General features: G+C 39.9%; 1 protein-coding gene across 10 annotated transcripts in view; it reads left to right on the top strand.

Moving 5' to 3' along the window:
• MAGI1 (membrane associated guanylate kinase, WW and PDZ domain containing 1) overlaps positions 1-12,872 on the top strand; it is a 636,320-nt gene extending 623,448 nt beyond the window's left edge. For 8 of the 10 annotated variants that reach the window (XM_065933320.1, XM_065933322.1, XM_065933325.1 and 5 more), the window contains 5 exons: positions 1,637-1,730; positions 1,879-1,939; positions 2,913-3,056; positions 5,136-5,274; positions 9,309-12,872. In XM_065933320.1, coding sequence (XP_065789392.1) covers positions 1,637-1,730; positions 1,879-1,939; positions 2,913-3,056; positions 5,136-5,274; positions 9,309-10,063 — 1,193 coding nt within the window. In that variant the 3' untranslated portion in view covers positions 10,064-12,872. Of the gene's footprint in view, positions 1-1,636; positions 1,731-1,878; positions 1,940-2,912; positions 3,057-5,135; positions 5,275-7,320; positions 7,410-9,308 lie in introns of all 10 variants that reach the window. The other 2 variants (XM_065933329.1, XM_065933330.1) reach the window with 1 other exon arrangement.
• Positions 12,873-13,585: the final 713 nt, after the last annotated feature.

Raw genomic sequence — 13,585 nt, forward strand, 5'->3', positions numbered from 1 at the left:
GTTCTGTGGGAGACGTTGTTCTGGAGCATGAACTGGATTCACAGTTTTTGTTCACCTGATTTGAGTTACATTTTCTTACTGATCTTGCACCACCACTATCCAGATCATAAGCTTTAGGGCTGGAATAGAAACTATTCAAATCATATTTCAACTGTCTCATTTTGCAGCGAGTTTAAAAAACTTAAACACATTTCCACAGTAATAAATACAAAATAGAAATAGCGAGGGCACTGGCTGCAGTCAGTGTATATTGAGTGCTTACTATATGTCAGATACGGTGCTAAACAGTTCATATACTTTAATCCAAGAAAAGGGATGATTATTGTCATCATCCCTTTCAAGGAAAAGAAGACATACAGATAATTAGTCAAGGACAAAGAGATTTGAACCTGGGTCTGATCTCCAGCCCTTTGCTTTTAACAGCTATTTGTAATGAAAATAGAGTAAAACAAAGTCAGACCTAAGCTGAGTAGCATTTTCAGCAAAGTACAATGGAAGGTAGAGCACAAATAAGTGGGATTAGTGAGATATCCATAGAAACTTGGTTATATGTGATGGGTAGATACATGTATTCCACAAACTATGGAGTGCCTACTGCCAACCTCAGAACACCTAGAAACTTCTAGACTTTATGGCACAATGTGAAGTAAAGGGGTAGTTTATAGGCTAATCTAAGAACTTCACCCCCACATTTAGCATTTTCTTGATTAGAAAATGTGTGGCAGGTTCCAAACTGTCATTCTAAAAATAAATTTGAATAGTGCAACTTACTCATCATTGTTTACTATCTGCCTTGATTTTAATGGAGAAATAGTAAAAGAACATGAGACTGATACTATGTAAATTATTTTAATATATGTTTATATATGCATATCAGTTAGTAGTTTGTAGGCATGTTCATGAGTGTTTTCAAATCCTAGGTTTCCAAGCTCCCAGAGATTAATGAAGTTGTTTATGAATGTGTTTAGTGAATAAGAAAGTCAATTTACATAAGAATATAATCATATTTGTTACATTAGGGTGGCTTCCTGATTTGTACAATTTAGATTTACATACTGGCTCTGACTAATGCAAGTTTTAAAAATAACTCTTCATGAGTGATACTAGGCAAGATCTCACAAGGATTCCACATTTTTAGTTGTGTTTCATTAAAAGCTTTGGAGAAGAAAGTAGATGTTCTCTGTATGTGTATTTATTAGTAGCAAGAAGTTAGAACACTGACTATTCACATGAGAAAATTAAGCAGACTAACTAAAGATCACCAATAAATTGCAGGGACATTAGCAGAGACATTTATTATTAGCCTGTAAAAGTCTGGGAAATAATTTTGCAGTGATTTGATGGGACTGCCCTTTTAAAGTGATGGGGGAAGAGTGAAAGGCACCTACCTTGGCTATGATTTTTTGAGTACCATTTTCTTGGGCAAACTATTTCATTTGTGGAGATACCTAGTTGGAGGAGTGTCATGGGGGTGTACATGGCTCACATCACACTCTTGTTTAGAAGTTCAAGTCAGAACGTTTTGAAATGGTGATGGAGAATTCAGATGTCATTCAGGTGTGCGGCTTGTGCACATCTGATTTGATAATGTCTTCTCCGGGGCCTTCATTTCATGATGCTGTGTCTTACCCCGCAGAGTCTTCGAATGCCACTCTGCTGACCAACGCAGAGAAGATAGCCACCATCACCACTACACACACCCCTTCGCAGCAAGGAGCCCAGGAGACCAGGTCAGATATGACTTTGGCTTCTTTTGTTACTTTCGGGGGAAAAAGTAACTCCTGGTGGTGTGATGGTACTTCTTTTTGGTTCTTTCTCAGGCTCTCCATGGGTTGTTCTTATATATATATATAAATTTTTTTTCTCTTGCTTTGGCAGGAACACCACCAAACCAAAGCCAGAATCTCAGTTTGAATTCAAAGCACCCCAGGCAACACAGGTGAGGACTCTCTCTCTTTTTGCCTTGTTGGCTTTGTGCATTTCCTTCCAATTTTCTGAAGCTCTTTTTACCAGGTATCTTATAAGGTACTTGCAATTAACATAAATAACCTTTTATGTACTAAATATATACTAAACATCAACTCACATTGGGTTATCAAGTAAATAACATTATTTTACTACCTTTGAAAAATATCCCTAGACATCCTTTTTCTGGAGGCAGGGGGTGAGAAGGACCAAACAAAATAAAATGCTATTAATTATCTCAATAATAGGTGATCAGAGAAAGCAAAACAGGATATAGCTGGTCATGGTATTCATAAAGGCATTTATGTCAAGAAAATGTCTTTTGGTTAAGCTGTTTCTCAGATTTGTGAATTTCAGGTGAGGCTCCTAAAGCTACCTACCTGTCCCACAAGGTGGTAATGGAGGGTGCACAAGTGATAATAGGTGAAGCAGATATGGGAAACATTGGGTGATACAGAGTTAAGTCTTTTTTTTGTTTTCCCTCCCCCTCACTGGCCTTCTCAAAGCCTTTCCTAGTCTTTTCCCAATTCTCCTTAACTAGCATAGGAACCACTGTCAAGATGTGTGGAGCTTGTCGTTGCTATCCAAATGATGAGATATCTTAGGGCCTTGGGCAGGGAGATTAAAACACCAGCAATGTGCAGGATTGTATTATTTAATGAAGGATTTTCCTGTCACAAATGCAAGTCACAGCCTCACTGATTAAATTTTAATATATGCGTGTTGGTATGCAATCTGTATGCACACTCATGGATGTTTTCACATTCTGGATCTCCAAACTCCTAAGGTTAATTGATATTAATAAACAATTAGAAACCACCAAGAAGGGGATACAAATTTTGCCTTTGGGTCAAATGAGCCATAATGGAGACTGTTTGGGAAGAGAGAGAGAAATCTGTGTCGATTGAAGTCCTCCCAGAATAACTGCGTTTAATTTCTTTGAATAGGAGCAAGATTTTTACACTGTGGAGCTGGAAAGAGGAGCCAAGGGATTTGGTTTCAGTCTTCGAGGTGGTCGAGAGTATAACATGGACCTCTACGTTCTGCGCTTAGCAGAGGATGGTCCTGCGGAAAGGTGTGGGAAGATGAAGGTAAGTCAGGAGAGGCATCTGGGGTGGATGTAAATAAGTCATCTACAGTGACTTCGTGACATCTTATGATTAGAACCTGCACGCTCGTGAGAATTACATGTTTCTACAGCTTTTCATCTCTCCCTCAAGCTTAGATGTATCTGCCAGAATTAGGTGAGCTCTTCCAACTCTGGCGGTGAATAAAGGATTAAAATCACCCATGAACTTACTAAAGTGGATATTGTCTGAATCCCATTTCCAAATCCCAATCACATTTTCCATTTCTTGTACTTAATCTCGTATTACTTCCCTGGAATTCCTGGGTATCTCAGCATGCTTTGAGAGCAGGAAGCCACGTGGTTCTGTAGGTTCTGGGTGGTGAGCTCCATTCAGTCTCTCTCTAGTCACCGCCACCTTTCTCTGGCCTCAGGAATGAGTTAACTGTCTTTCTTAACAGTGGGCCTAGGACACCATAGCATGAATATTCAAGATCATTTGGTAGTATTCAATAATGCAAATTTTAAACGCACACATGCCAAAAACCCACTGTGTTCTGTTTTGATATCTAATATCTCTTACTGCGTATGAATATGTTGCTCTTCTGGGCAGATGAAATGATTAAAAAAAAATCATTTGCTCATTATATCTAGGGGGCATAGATTGAGACATACATAGGGAGCAATTTGGAAGGAATTAAAAGAATTTGAGAGTCAAATCAGGAAAGGAAAAAAAGTGAATAAAATGAGTCCTGAGCAGAAAGGGGGAAAAGTGACCAAAGATGAGGAATTTAACACTTGTAACTTAAGACAGAATCTTGAAGTTTATATTTCTGAAGACTGAATTTTTTAAATAATCTTTTTTTTAAATTGAGAAAGTAGACAAGGAATGTGATTTTTTAGAATTAGATAAAAAAATGATGCATAGTAAGAATATAATTTCCAAGGTCAAACTATGTACCAGTTTCTTATATATCCTTCCTCTATACATATAAATGCATAATTTGTGCATATACAGTGGTATATAGTCCTTTTGTTCATATTTCCAAACACATGGATTTTGCTTTTCCCTTTACTCATTTAAAAAAGTTTCTGATTGAAAGAAATACCATTGTTATGATATTTTGTATCATGTTATATAGTTCATGTGATATACTGTAACATTTAATTGGACTTCAACATGGTAGGCATGAGTTGTTACCCTACCCTTACTCAGATGAGGAAATGAACTGCAAAAAAGTAGAGGACTTAGCCAAGATCACTTAGCTAACAAGTGATAGGACTCGAATTCAGTGCTTTAAACTCCAGCACCAATCCTTTTCTCTTCTGCCTTCTAGAATATGTGCTTCTCGAGAGGACGTATCTGGCCTATCTTGTTCACTCCTTTACCTCCAACGTATTAGCAGTCAAGTGTATCAGCCAGGAGTGTGGACTCATCTGAAGGCTCCTCTAGGGAGGAATTTGCCTCTAAAGCTTCATGGTTGTTGTCAGGATCAGTGCATCTTGGGCTGTTGACCCGAGCCTTCTCTCGTTTCCGTACCATAGGCTCTGTAGGGCATCTCACAACAGGCATCAGAATAGACAAGTGAGATGACAAATGAGGGCCAGTAAGGCAAAAGCCAAAATTATTTTGTAACCTTATCTTTGACCTCTCATCACATTTACCATGTTCTGTTTGTTAAAAGCAAGTCATTCATTCCAACCCACGTCCAAAGGAAAGGAGATTACACAAGATATGAATTCAAGTAGGCAAGGATCATTGGGGGCCATTCTAGAAGCTATTGACCACATCCTCTTCCTTCAGTAACTTATATTTCCCTCTGCTTTATTTTTTTACCTTAGCACTTACATGATCTAGCATACCATGTATTTTTTAAAGTTGCCTGTTGTATTGTATTTCCCATATTAGAATGTCATCTCCTTGAGGACAGAGAGTTTGGGTTTTTTTTTCATTTCTGTTTCCTAAGTAATAGAAGATTTTTTTGGAACATGTTCAATGAGTAGTTGGTCAGTCAATAAGTGGAAGAATTTGAAATCATAAAGCAGCTCCATAGCTGATGAAACCCTTTGGTGATCTTCTCACTTGTCTCTCTCTTTTTGGCAGGTTGGTGATGAAATTTTAGAGATCAATGGTGAGACCACCAAAAACATGAAGCATTCTCGGGCTATAGAACTGATTAAGAATGGTGGCCGCAGAGTGCGTCTGTTTCTGAAGCGGGGAGACGGCTCAGTCCCAGAATATGGTGGGTCAAACTATGAAAACATTCCTTCCTTCCCTGGCATGACTCCATGAATTTGTCTCCAGAACTGCAGCAGGAAAGTCTTTTTGTTTTCCCTATTCACCAGTGTCTTACCAGCCTCTCGCACCATGTGATTATTTGCCTCGCTTGTTCTGAAATCTCTACACATTTCATCCTTTTGCTTGCTCACGTGGACTGGGGCATGGTCTAAGACGAGATCTTTATATAGCCCCCTTTCTGATAATCAGAGAGAACATTTTGTCTAGTCCGACCAAGAGCGAAGGAATGTTTGTTTGAACCGTGCCAAACCGTTTCTCAGATCCAATTGTTAGCACAAAATGACTCTACTCCTTTTAAGAAGCAGGAAAGCAGGTTTCCTGAGTGATAATGTTGAGGCACAATTTTTTTTTCTCCTCTCTCGTTTTTGATTACTTGATATCTTTATTTAAGAGGCATGAATTTTGGAGATGATTTGGGGGCCTTGCTCAGCATCAAGGAGGTGTATACAGTTCTTCTGCATCCCTCCCACTGGTCCCTACCCCAAATCAGACCACCTGAGCCCACAACTACAAAACAAACAAAACTGTTGAAACTTTAGCCATATGTTTTTAGATGATAAAGGATGAAATCAATTCCCAGTGCCCATCATGAGGGAAACACGTTACTATACCTTTCCTGTGAGGAAAGCCAACTTATGCATAGAGTTCCTTTGTCATATCTGTAGACATGATTTGACTAAACAGCAATGATCTTTACATAGCTTAGTGTTCTGATGGCGAAATATTGTATATTATAATAATTATGTCCTATTTGAGATTCTTGTTTAAAATTTAAAGGAAAAAAAAAAGCTATGCCCTAGATGTAGGGCTCTTCTTCCCAACCAAAGGTCTACAAAAGTTTCTATAGAAACTGTGATTGAATGGTCCCCATATACATCGGTCCCCTTTATTAGGGATTTATCTGTTATTGCCCTTTTTTCTGAAAGTCATTTGGCACAATTCCCAGTTGCATTTTGGACTTGATGAGATCCTTAATTCAGATGCAGCTCAAGGAGAATGAGAACTCCTTTGAAGGAGTCTCCCCAGATGTTGGACATCCATACAGGTGCAAAATAATAAGGGGCCCATGGCGGGGGAGGGGTGGGTATCTGACAAGGCCCCTTTAGACATGCCCAACCACAGGGGAAGTATTTTGACAACATTAAGATGCCACAACTGTGCACTGTACTAAACCTTGACTGTAGGTGTATCGATGCCACTGAAACTGTGTAACATTGTCTCCCTTTTCTGTCTTCCCTATGCTTCTGTTGGATGTGATCTTTCATTTGCGAGTCATCATCAATAACCTGTGTACCTTCTCAAAACCTATGTCTGTTGCACTGAGGATGAAAATCCAACACTAACCAATGTTCTTTGGGCTAAAAATAAAGATCATTTCAATACACCGTTTTTTTTTTTCCCAAAAGGGTTGAATGTGCCAGAGTTGTGCTACTGTAACGTCTCCATGTGTCATTGGGACTAAATTTCTCTAATTCTATTGATTAGAGTCACAAATGGGTTATAATATGTTAAGTTCCAATATTTTTCTGACTTGATTGGAACCTGCTTCTCTGTGAGGCTATTTTTGTAATGAGTTTTTTGTACTTAATTTAACTGCCGCGGTCTTGGGGGGCGGGGAGGGGGAGGGAGGAAACTTTGTTCTTTTGTTGTTTATTGTTAATGCTCTCCTATGCCAGCCTGTCATTGTTCCAGTTGTTTGAAAAAGAAAGAAAGTAAAAGAAAAAAAAGGATGCATCCATTGTCTGGGTTCTCTCACCTTATCCGGCTGTCTGAAAACGTCACTGTTCTGATTTTGGTCTCTGCAGCCTTATTTGAGTGTTGCCTTAGACTGTCTGACTGGACAAATAAACTCTCTTTACCCTATGTTAACAAATGCAGATTTTTTTTTCTTTCCTCTTTGTTATAGGGAATCTAAATGTTCAACTTTTTCTCTTTCTCTCTTTCTCTCTCTTCTCTGACTGTTCTTGGTGCTGGGCCCTCCCTTCTACAGCGATGATACCTCCTAATATCGCTGCATGTATGAGAAATGAAAAGCTCGGGGAGGCTTGCTTCTACCTTATGGGCCATAATCAAACTACGGTTTGTAGCTCAATCAATACTAGGTGTTTCTGTGCTGTGGCCTAATTTCCTCATTGCTTCTGCTTTAGCTCTGTTTTGATATGTTTGGCAATTCATTCTGAGCACCCTGCGTTCTTTGAATTGTAAGTACACCACTGACTCTGGAAGCCTTACTCTCCCTTCTCTTACATATAGGTGTAGAAAACCCCAAGGTTAGATTTAGGATGGTCACTGAAGCCCCTTCCCTCACCTAGATCTTAAAATGACTTCTTAAGCCTCTGTGTGTGTTATTTCTAGACATCTCCCCAGCATTCCAAAAGAACAAATCTCAGATCACAAAGCTCTCACCTAGAGAGATAAAACTGCTAGAACAGGAAGATGAGATTTCCTACTTAGTTATCTCTTGTCAAATGACAGTCCAGGGGCCAAATCTTGTTCACAGCCTGTTTATGAATTGATAAGTAAAGTTTTATTGGCACATAGCCATGCCCATTTCTTGTATGTGTTGTCTATGGCTGCTTTTGCCATATCGTGGCAGATGAACAGTTGTGACAAGCTATGTGGCATGCAAAAACCATAAATATTTTACTCTTTGGCTCTTTACAGAAAGAAGTTTACTGATTCCTGCTTTAGGCTATGTTCCTGTTTTTGTTAAAACTCACCCTAGGTTTTGGGAGATCATTTGTGAAAGATTAATTGCCTAATGTTGACCTTGTTGACTCATGAAAGATCCTTAAAGAGCACCCGTGATTTCTTAGTCTCTGTGACTGTGGCTCTGGTTTGTCCTCTATGCTGCAGCATGTCATATCTGGTGCCTAGCCTGGAATGGGAGAGTATGTATGACTTATGGGTTTAGGTATGACAAAGCTTGGAAAAGAACTCTCATAAATCCAGGATGCTATTTAATGTTTTTGCAGTGTCATTTCAGATAGTTTAACAATAAACAGGAGCCTTTATGGGGCTCCTTTGCTTTTTAATCTATAGATGTCTTAAGGTTGTAAAAAATTGCCCAGTGAATCCACACCTTAGATGTAATTATGGCTGCTTTTATAGCATCAAGAAAAGTGCCTCTGTGCCAACCCGATGTAATGTCAAACGTGCAGTTGACAGCCTCTCTTCCACTTCCTTTTATCTGTCAGATGACTCCACAGCTTAAAAACAGTTCCTTAAACATATGCAAAAATAAAGAAAATAGTTGGACAGCACTCACACAAGTAGAGAGAATGTTTAATGGACCCTCCCATAATGTCACATTTGCCTGTCCTCAACATCTGGCTGTGTTGCCTCTGTCATCACCAGCCTGGATTTTTTTTTTTCCCCCCTTAATGAAAGTATACTTTGCTTACAGTAACATTCATAAAGCCTGAGGGTCCAGAGCAGTGAATTTCTACCTCTCTATGCACCCATTTAATCCCCACTCAGATCAAAACATAGATTCTTTCCATTCCCTTACAAAGTTCCCTCATGCCCCTCCAGTTCAACAGCCCAGATTTTTGTAAGCAAATTAAAACGATCTTTAAACAAAGGAATATTTTCTGTCATGGGGTGGAGGGAGATGTCAGGGAGGAAGGGTGATGGCTGGGGAAAGAAAGAACAGGAGATACTAAGGGGGAAGGCCATTTTGATACTTCTAGACAGATTACTTGGGTTATTCCTTTAAAGACTAAATTCGTGACTGATATTACAAGTTGAATGATCTATATGAGTATAAAGATAGTAGGCTAGCTGCCAAAAGCCACAAATACCAGTTTTTAACCCTGGCTAGTGGCAGTTATACTTTAAGAGTCAGTTTGGCTTTGATTCTGACTGCTTTTAACAGTTGTTTGTTTGTTGTGACTAATGGGGTCTCAAGAGGGCGGGTGGGGACAGGAGCCAAGGTCCTTGATACCAAACTGTTACTCTCGTTTCTCTTCCTGGCAGACCCCAGCAGCGACGGGAACGGCCCCCCCACCGGTCCACAAGGTGTTCCGGAAATGAGGGCCGGGCCCCCCGACCACCGACAGCATCCATCATTGGAGTCCAGTTTCCCACCCGATCTTCACAAATCATCACCACATGGGGAAAAGCGGGCACACGTGAGAGATCCCAGAGGCAGCAGAGAGCACAGCAGACAACCCAATGAACATCACACATGGAACGGAACTTCTAGAAAACCCGACAGTGGGGCTTGCCGACCCAAGGACCGGGCACCCGAGGGACGAAGAGACGCCCAACCCGAGCGGATGGTGACCAATGGCCCCAAGAGGAGGTCTCCGGAGAAGCGGAGGGAAGGCACGCGCAGCGCTGACAACACTTTGGAGAGAAGGGAGAAGCAGGAGAAGAGGAAGGAGGTTTCCCCGGAGAGGAGGCGAGAGCGGTCCCCGACCCGCCGGAGGGACGGCTCTCCAGGCCGGCGGCGGCGGTCTCTGGAGAGACTCTTGGATCAGAGAAGATCGCCCGAGCGCAAGAGAGGAAGCTCGCCCGAAAGGAGAGCCAAATCCACCGACCGGAGGCGGACCAAGTCCCCAGAGCGGAGGAGAGAGCGGTCCCTGGAGAAAAGAAACAAAGAGGACAGAGGCAGCCACCGGGAGAGGGACGAGCCGAGTCTAAGACAGGACGCCAGCCGGAGTTGCAGACATCCCCCGGAGCAGCGGAGAAGACCTTACAAAGAATGCAGCACCGACCTCAGTATCTGAGAGCCTGCGGCACATTTCCAGCCTTTACCATGTCAAAGGTTCGAAGAAGAAGCTCACAAACCTGAAATCATTTAGTTTCTTACCCAATGAAGCATCTGACGTCAGCCTGATGATCCTCTGACTAGCGACATTTGATGCATTTGAAATCTTATAAGAAAAAAATATATATATGAAAAGTGTTGTGCCTGATGTATCATATTAAAGAAAGTATTTTTAAATGCATACTTTTTTGGGAAATTATTTGCTAAATGCTTCCCCCAAAGGGATATAAATTTTGTTTCTACATAAACTGTAGAATTGTTAAGAATTGTTCCCTTTTGGGGGGGGGGTGATCTTTTTCTCTCCTGGTTAAGTGGGGCTGTTGATCATTATCTCTAAGGAAAATTATTGATCAAATTTAATTAATTTGATGGAGACTGTTATGTACTGATGTAGTGCTGTAGTTTAGTTAAGAGTTTTGGGGGTTTTTTTGTTTGTTTGTTTGTTTTTGATAAAAAAAAAAAGCAAAAAGGCAAAAGTTATATTTGTAAAAGCTGAGGACTCTTTGGAATGAATGAGGATTGCTGATGATCCTAAAGTTAGGCAAACTGTATGAAGAGACTACTGTTGCAAATGAAGGATATTTATAGCTAAAGGACACAGCACAAAGCACAAAGAAATATTATGTTCTCAAGTTATTGTCCGTTCAGAAAGCAGTTTGTACTCTCCCTGGCTATAGAAAGGTGCAGAGAGGAGAAGTTTGGTCACCATTACCTAAATGCAGCCCAAGCACAGATGTTCAGATTCATTAGCATCACCAACATTGAATGACAATCTCATTAAGGCAGTGCCGTGAAAGTTTTTCTCAACTACTAGAAGGAATGCACAGCAAACACCTTTGGTGTTGTCTTGCCTGATTTGAGACTGGATAGTAGACGGCATGGGAGACAACGTGCCGGTGTGAGGAGCCCTAAGAATCACTAGTACAGAAAGTTGTTTCCCCTTTTTATCATGAGCCCTTTGCCAAATTGGGGAGGAGGGAGTAAACCTTGGTAGAAGGAACTTCTCTGTTGATATTTAAAGAAATGAGGGTTGGGCATGCTCATTCTTAGAAATGCCAGTTTTCTTTGGAACCATAATAAAAATCTCGAAAATGGTTGAGAGAGAAGGATTCAATTTCATTGGTTCTAGATCTGGTTGACAAACATCTGCACTTAAGACCCTGTCCTTTGAATCTTTGGACAGAACAAACTATAGAAATTTTTCTTTAATAGAAGACATTCTTTTGCTATCTCACAGGAGGTTTGGTTGGGTCGGCTATAGCCCCAGGTTGTGGTTGAAATGAATTACTGCCTAGCTGAGCCAAAACCTTTGCTTGTACCTGTTGGACCACTGCAACAAATCGCTGCTTATGATGCATTGCGTATTTCCGTAGTACTGTTTTGCATTTTCCATACAGACACAAAACTTTGCAAGTCAATCACTGTTGTTCTCATGGTACTGTTTAAAAAAAAAAAAAGGATAAAGAAAAAAAAATGGAGAAAACCAGCCAATTGTGTACAGAGTTAAAAATTGTAATTAATAGAGCCTGTTTTAAAAACAAACAACTGTTGCCTTTTTTTCTTGTATAAAAGAGAATTTATGACAAAAAAATTAGCTGTGAGGAATGTGACATGTGTTTATATTTCTGAATATGGAACAAATTGATTCATTGGGATATATTTTACTGTAAACTAAATCAGGTATGTAAAGCTGTTTTAAAAATGGGAGACTATATAAGTAATTCTCTAAAGCTTTAGTTGATTTGAGTATCATCATTTCCTCCATGGTGAGCCTGCTTGTGAATTATTAAGCACTTGTTTGCATTTCTGTTCTTCATTCATTTCTTGCGGTGTGCTGTGGACTTGATGCTCTTTCTGTATTGATAAAAAGCAGTATGTGGGCCAATCTTTTTATAAAACACTATGCATATATAAATATTACATTGTTCATAGCTTTATTTGACTTATGGGTTTATACCACATTACAATGAGTAGCTGTCCTTCTGTGGATATTTCCTGGAACAGACACAATGTACATTCTGTAGCTAAAAAAGAGGGAAAAGTCTGAGACTGCTATTTTTATCTTCAGAGTTTTCCATACAGAGCATACATTGAGCTATAGAAATATGGTGAGGGAGAACACAACTGAATAATGATGTTCTTTTTTCATCAATTTCCTAAGAGCCAACTGGGGATTTTATTCCTAAGGCTCCACTGCTAGGAATTCTCCCACTTATTCTAGCCAAATCCATGATGTTAAATGATCGATGCTCTCATTGTGGTCCAGAGTTTTAAATAAATGAAATCAAGAGGTGGATTTTTGGAGTGGATCCTGAAGTTAACATCTCAGTGTCTTTCTTGTTGTCAGAGATGTTTGACATGTTAAACTCTATGTGCTACCCACCTGGGCTTGGCTTTATCCGTGAAGACTTTTAGCGTGGCAGTGTCTGAGTTTCATACTTTGAAAATATCGTACTGTACAGGGCCTATACACTAAGCAGAAAGATAGTTTTCTCTGAACTACTGTAACCTTAAATTGGAGACTGATTCTTTTGAGCCTACTTTCCCTAGTTCCCCACTTCATGTAAATGTCTTGATGAGAGATGATATGAATGAATATTTTGTATGATTAAATCAAACCCTTTAGGAACTCCCCTCCCACCCATGAGACAGTTGATGCCTGAAAGAATGTTGTGGGGAGGACTTAACACCCTACTTGTATTTTTTAAGTTTCTTTTGTGAAAGATTTTTTAATGCATTTTTACTGTAAAAATACATGGAAATGTATGCATTCCATAACCACGATTGCTTCTGGATTGATATCTTTGTCTCTGTGTTGTCTCAAATGTATCAGGGTCATGTAACCAAGTAAGAGTGTCTGCCTCCCAGTGCAATGAACTGTCATACCATTCTGTTGAAAGGGAAGAGATGATGGTCTTTCAGTAGTATAGTGCCTTGCTACTCAAAATCCGGTCTATAGAGCAACTGCCACCTCATCATTGGAGAGCATATTAGAAATGCAAAGTTTCAAGCCCCACTCTTGACCTACTGAGTCAGAATGTGCCTTTAACAAGATCCCCATGTAATATAAATGCACATGAAAGTTTGAGCTGCATGGTATTGCATGGAACCCTGGTGATAAAGCACAACCTGCTAAGCCAAGAATTTCCTTGTCTCCTAATGGTGTAATGTTGGGCCAGTTCCTTAACCTCTTTTAAAGAATCAGTTTCCTCACCTTTGAAGGGGCCGATGTCATAGAGTTGGTGAAAGGAAATGCAAAGTGATTAGCACACCTCTGACAATCAGAGAAATCCTCAGTAAATAACACTGAACTTTTTTTTAAGGAGGATTTTCTGCATTCCAATCAGTATTCTACTCCTTTTTATTGTCCTGGTTTATTTTCCAATCAAAACGAAGAAGTATTTTCTCTATTAAAATGGAGAAGGCCTTCTATTTTAATTATAAAGTTACCAAACATGTGGTTCATACTACCTCACAAGTA

Source organism: Muntiacus reevesi, chromosome 4 (genome assembly GCF_963930625.1).
Source record: "Muntiacus reevesi chromosome 4, mMunRee1.1, whole genome shotgun sequence".
Classification (NCBI taxonomy): domain Eukaryota; kingdom Metazoa; phylum Chordata; class Mammalia; order Artiodactyla; family Cervidae; genus Muntiacus; species Muntiacus reevesi.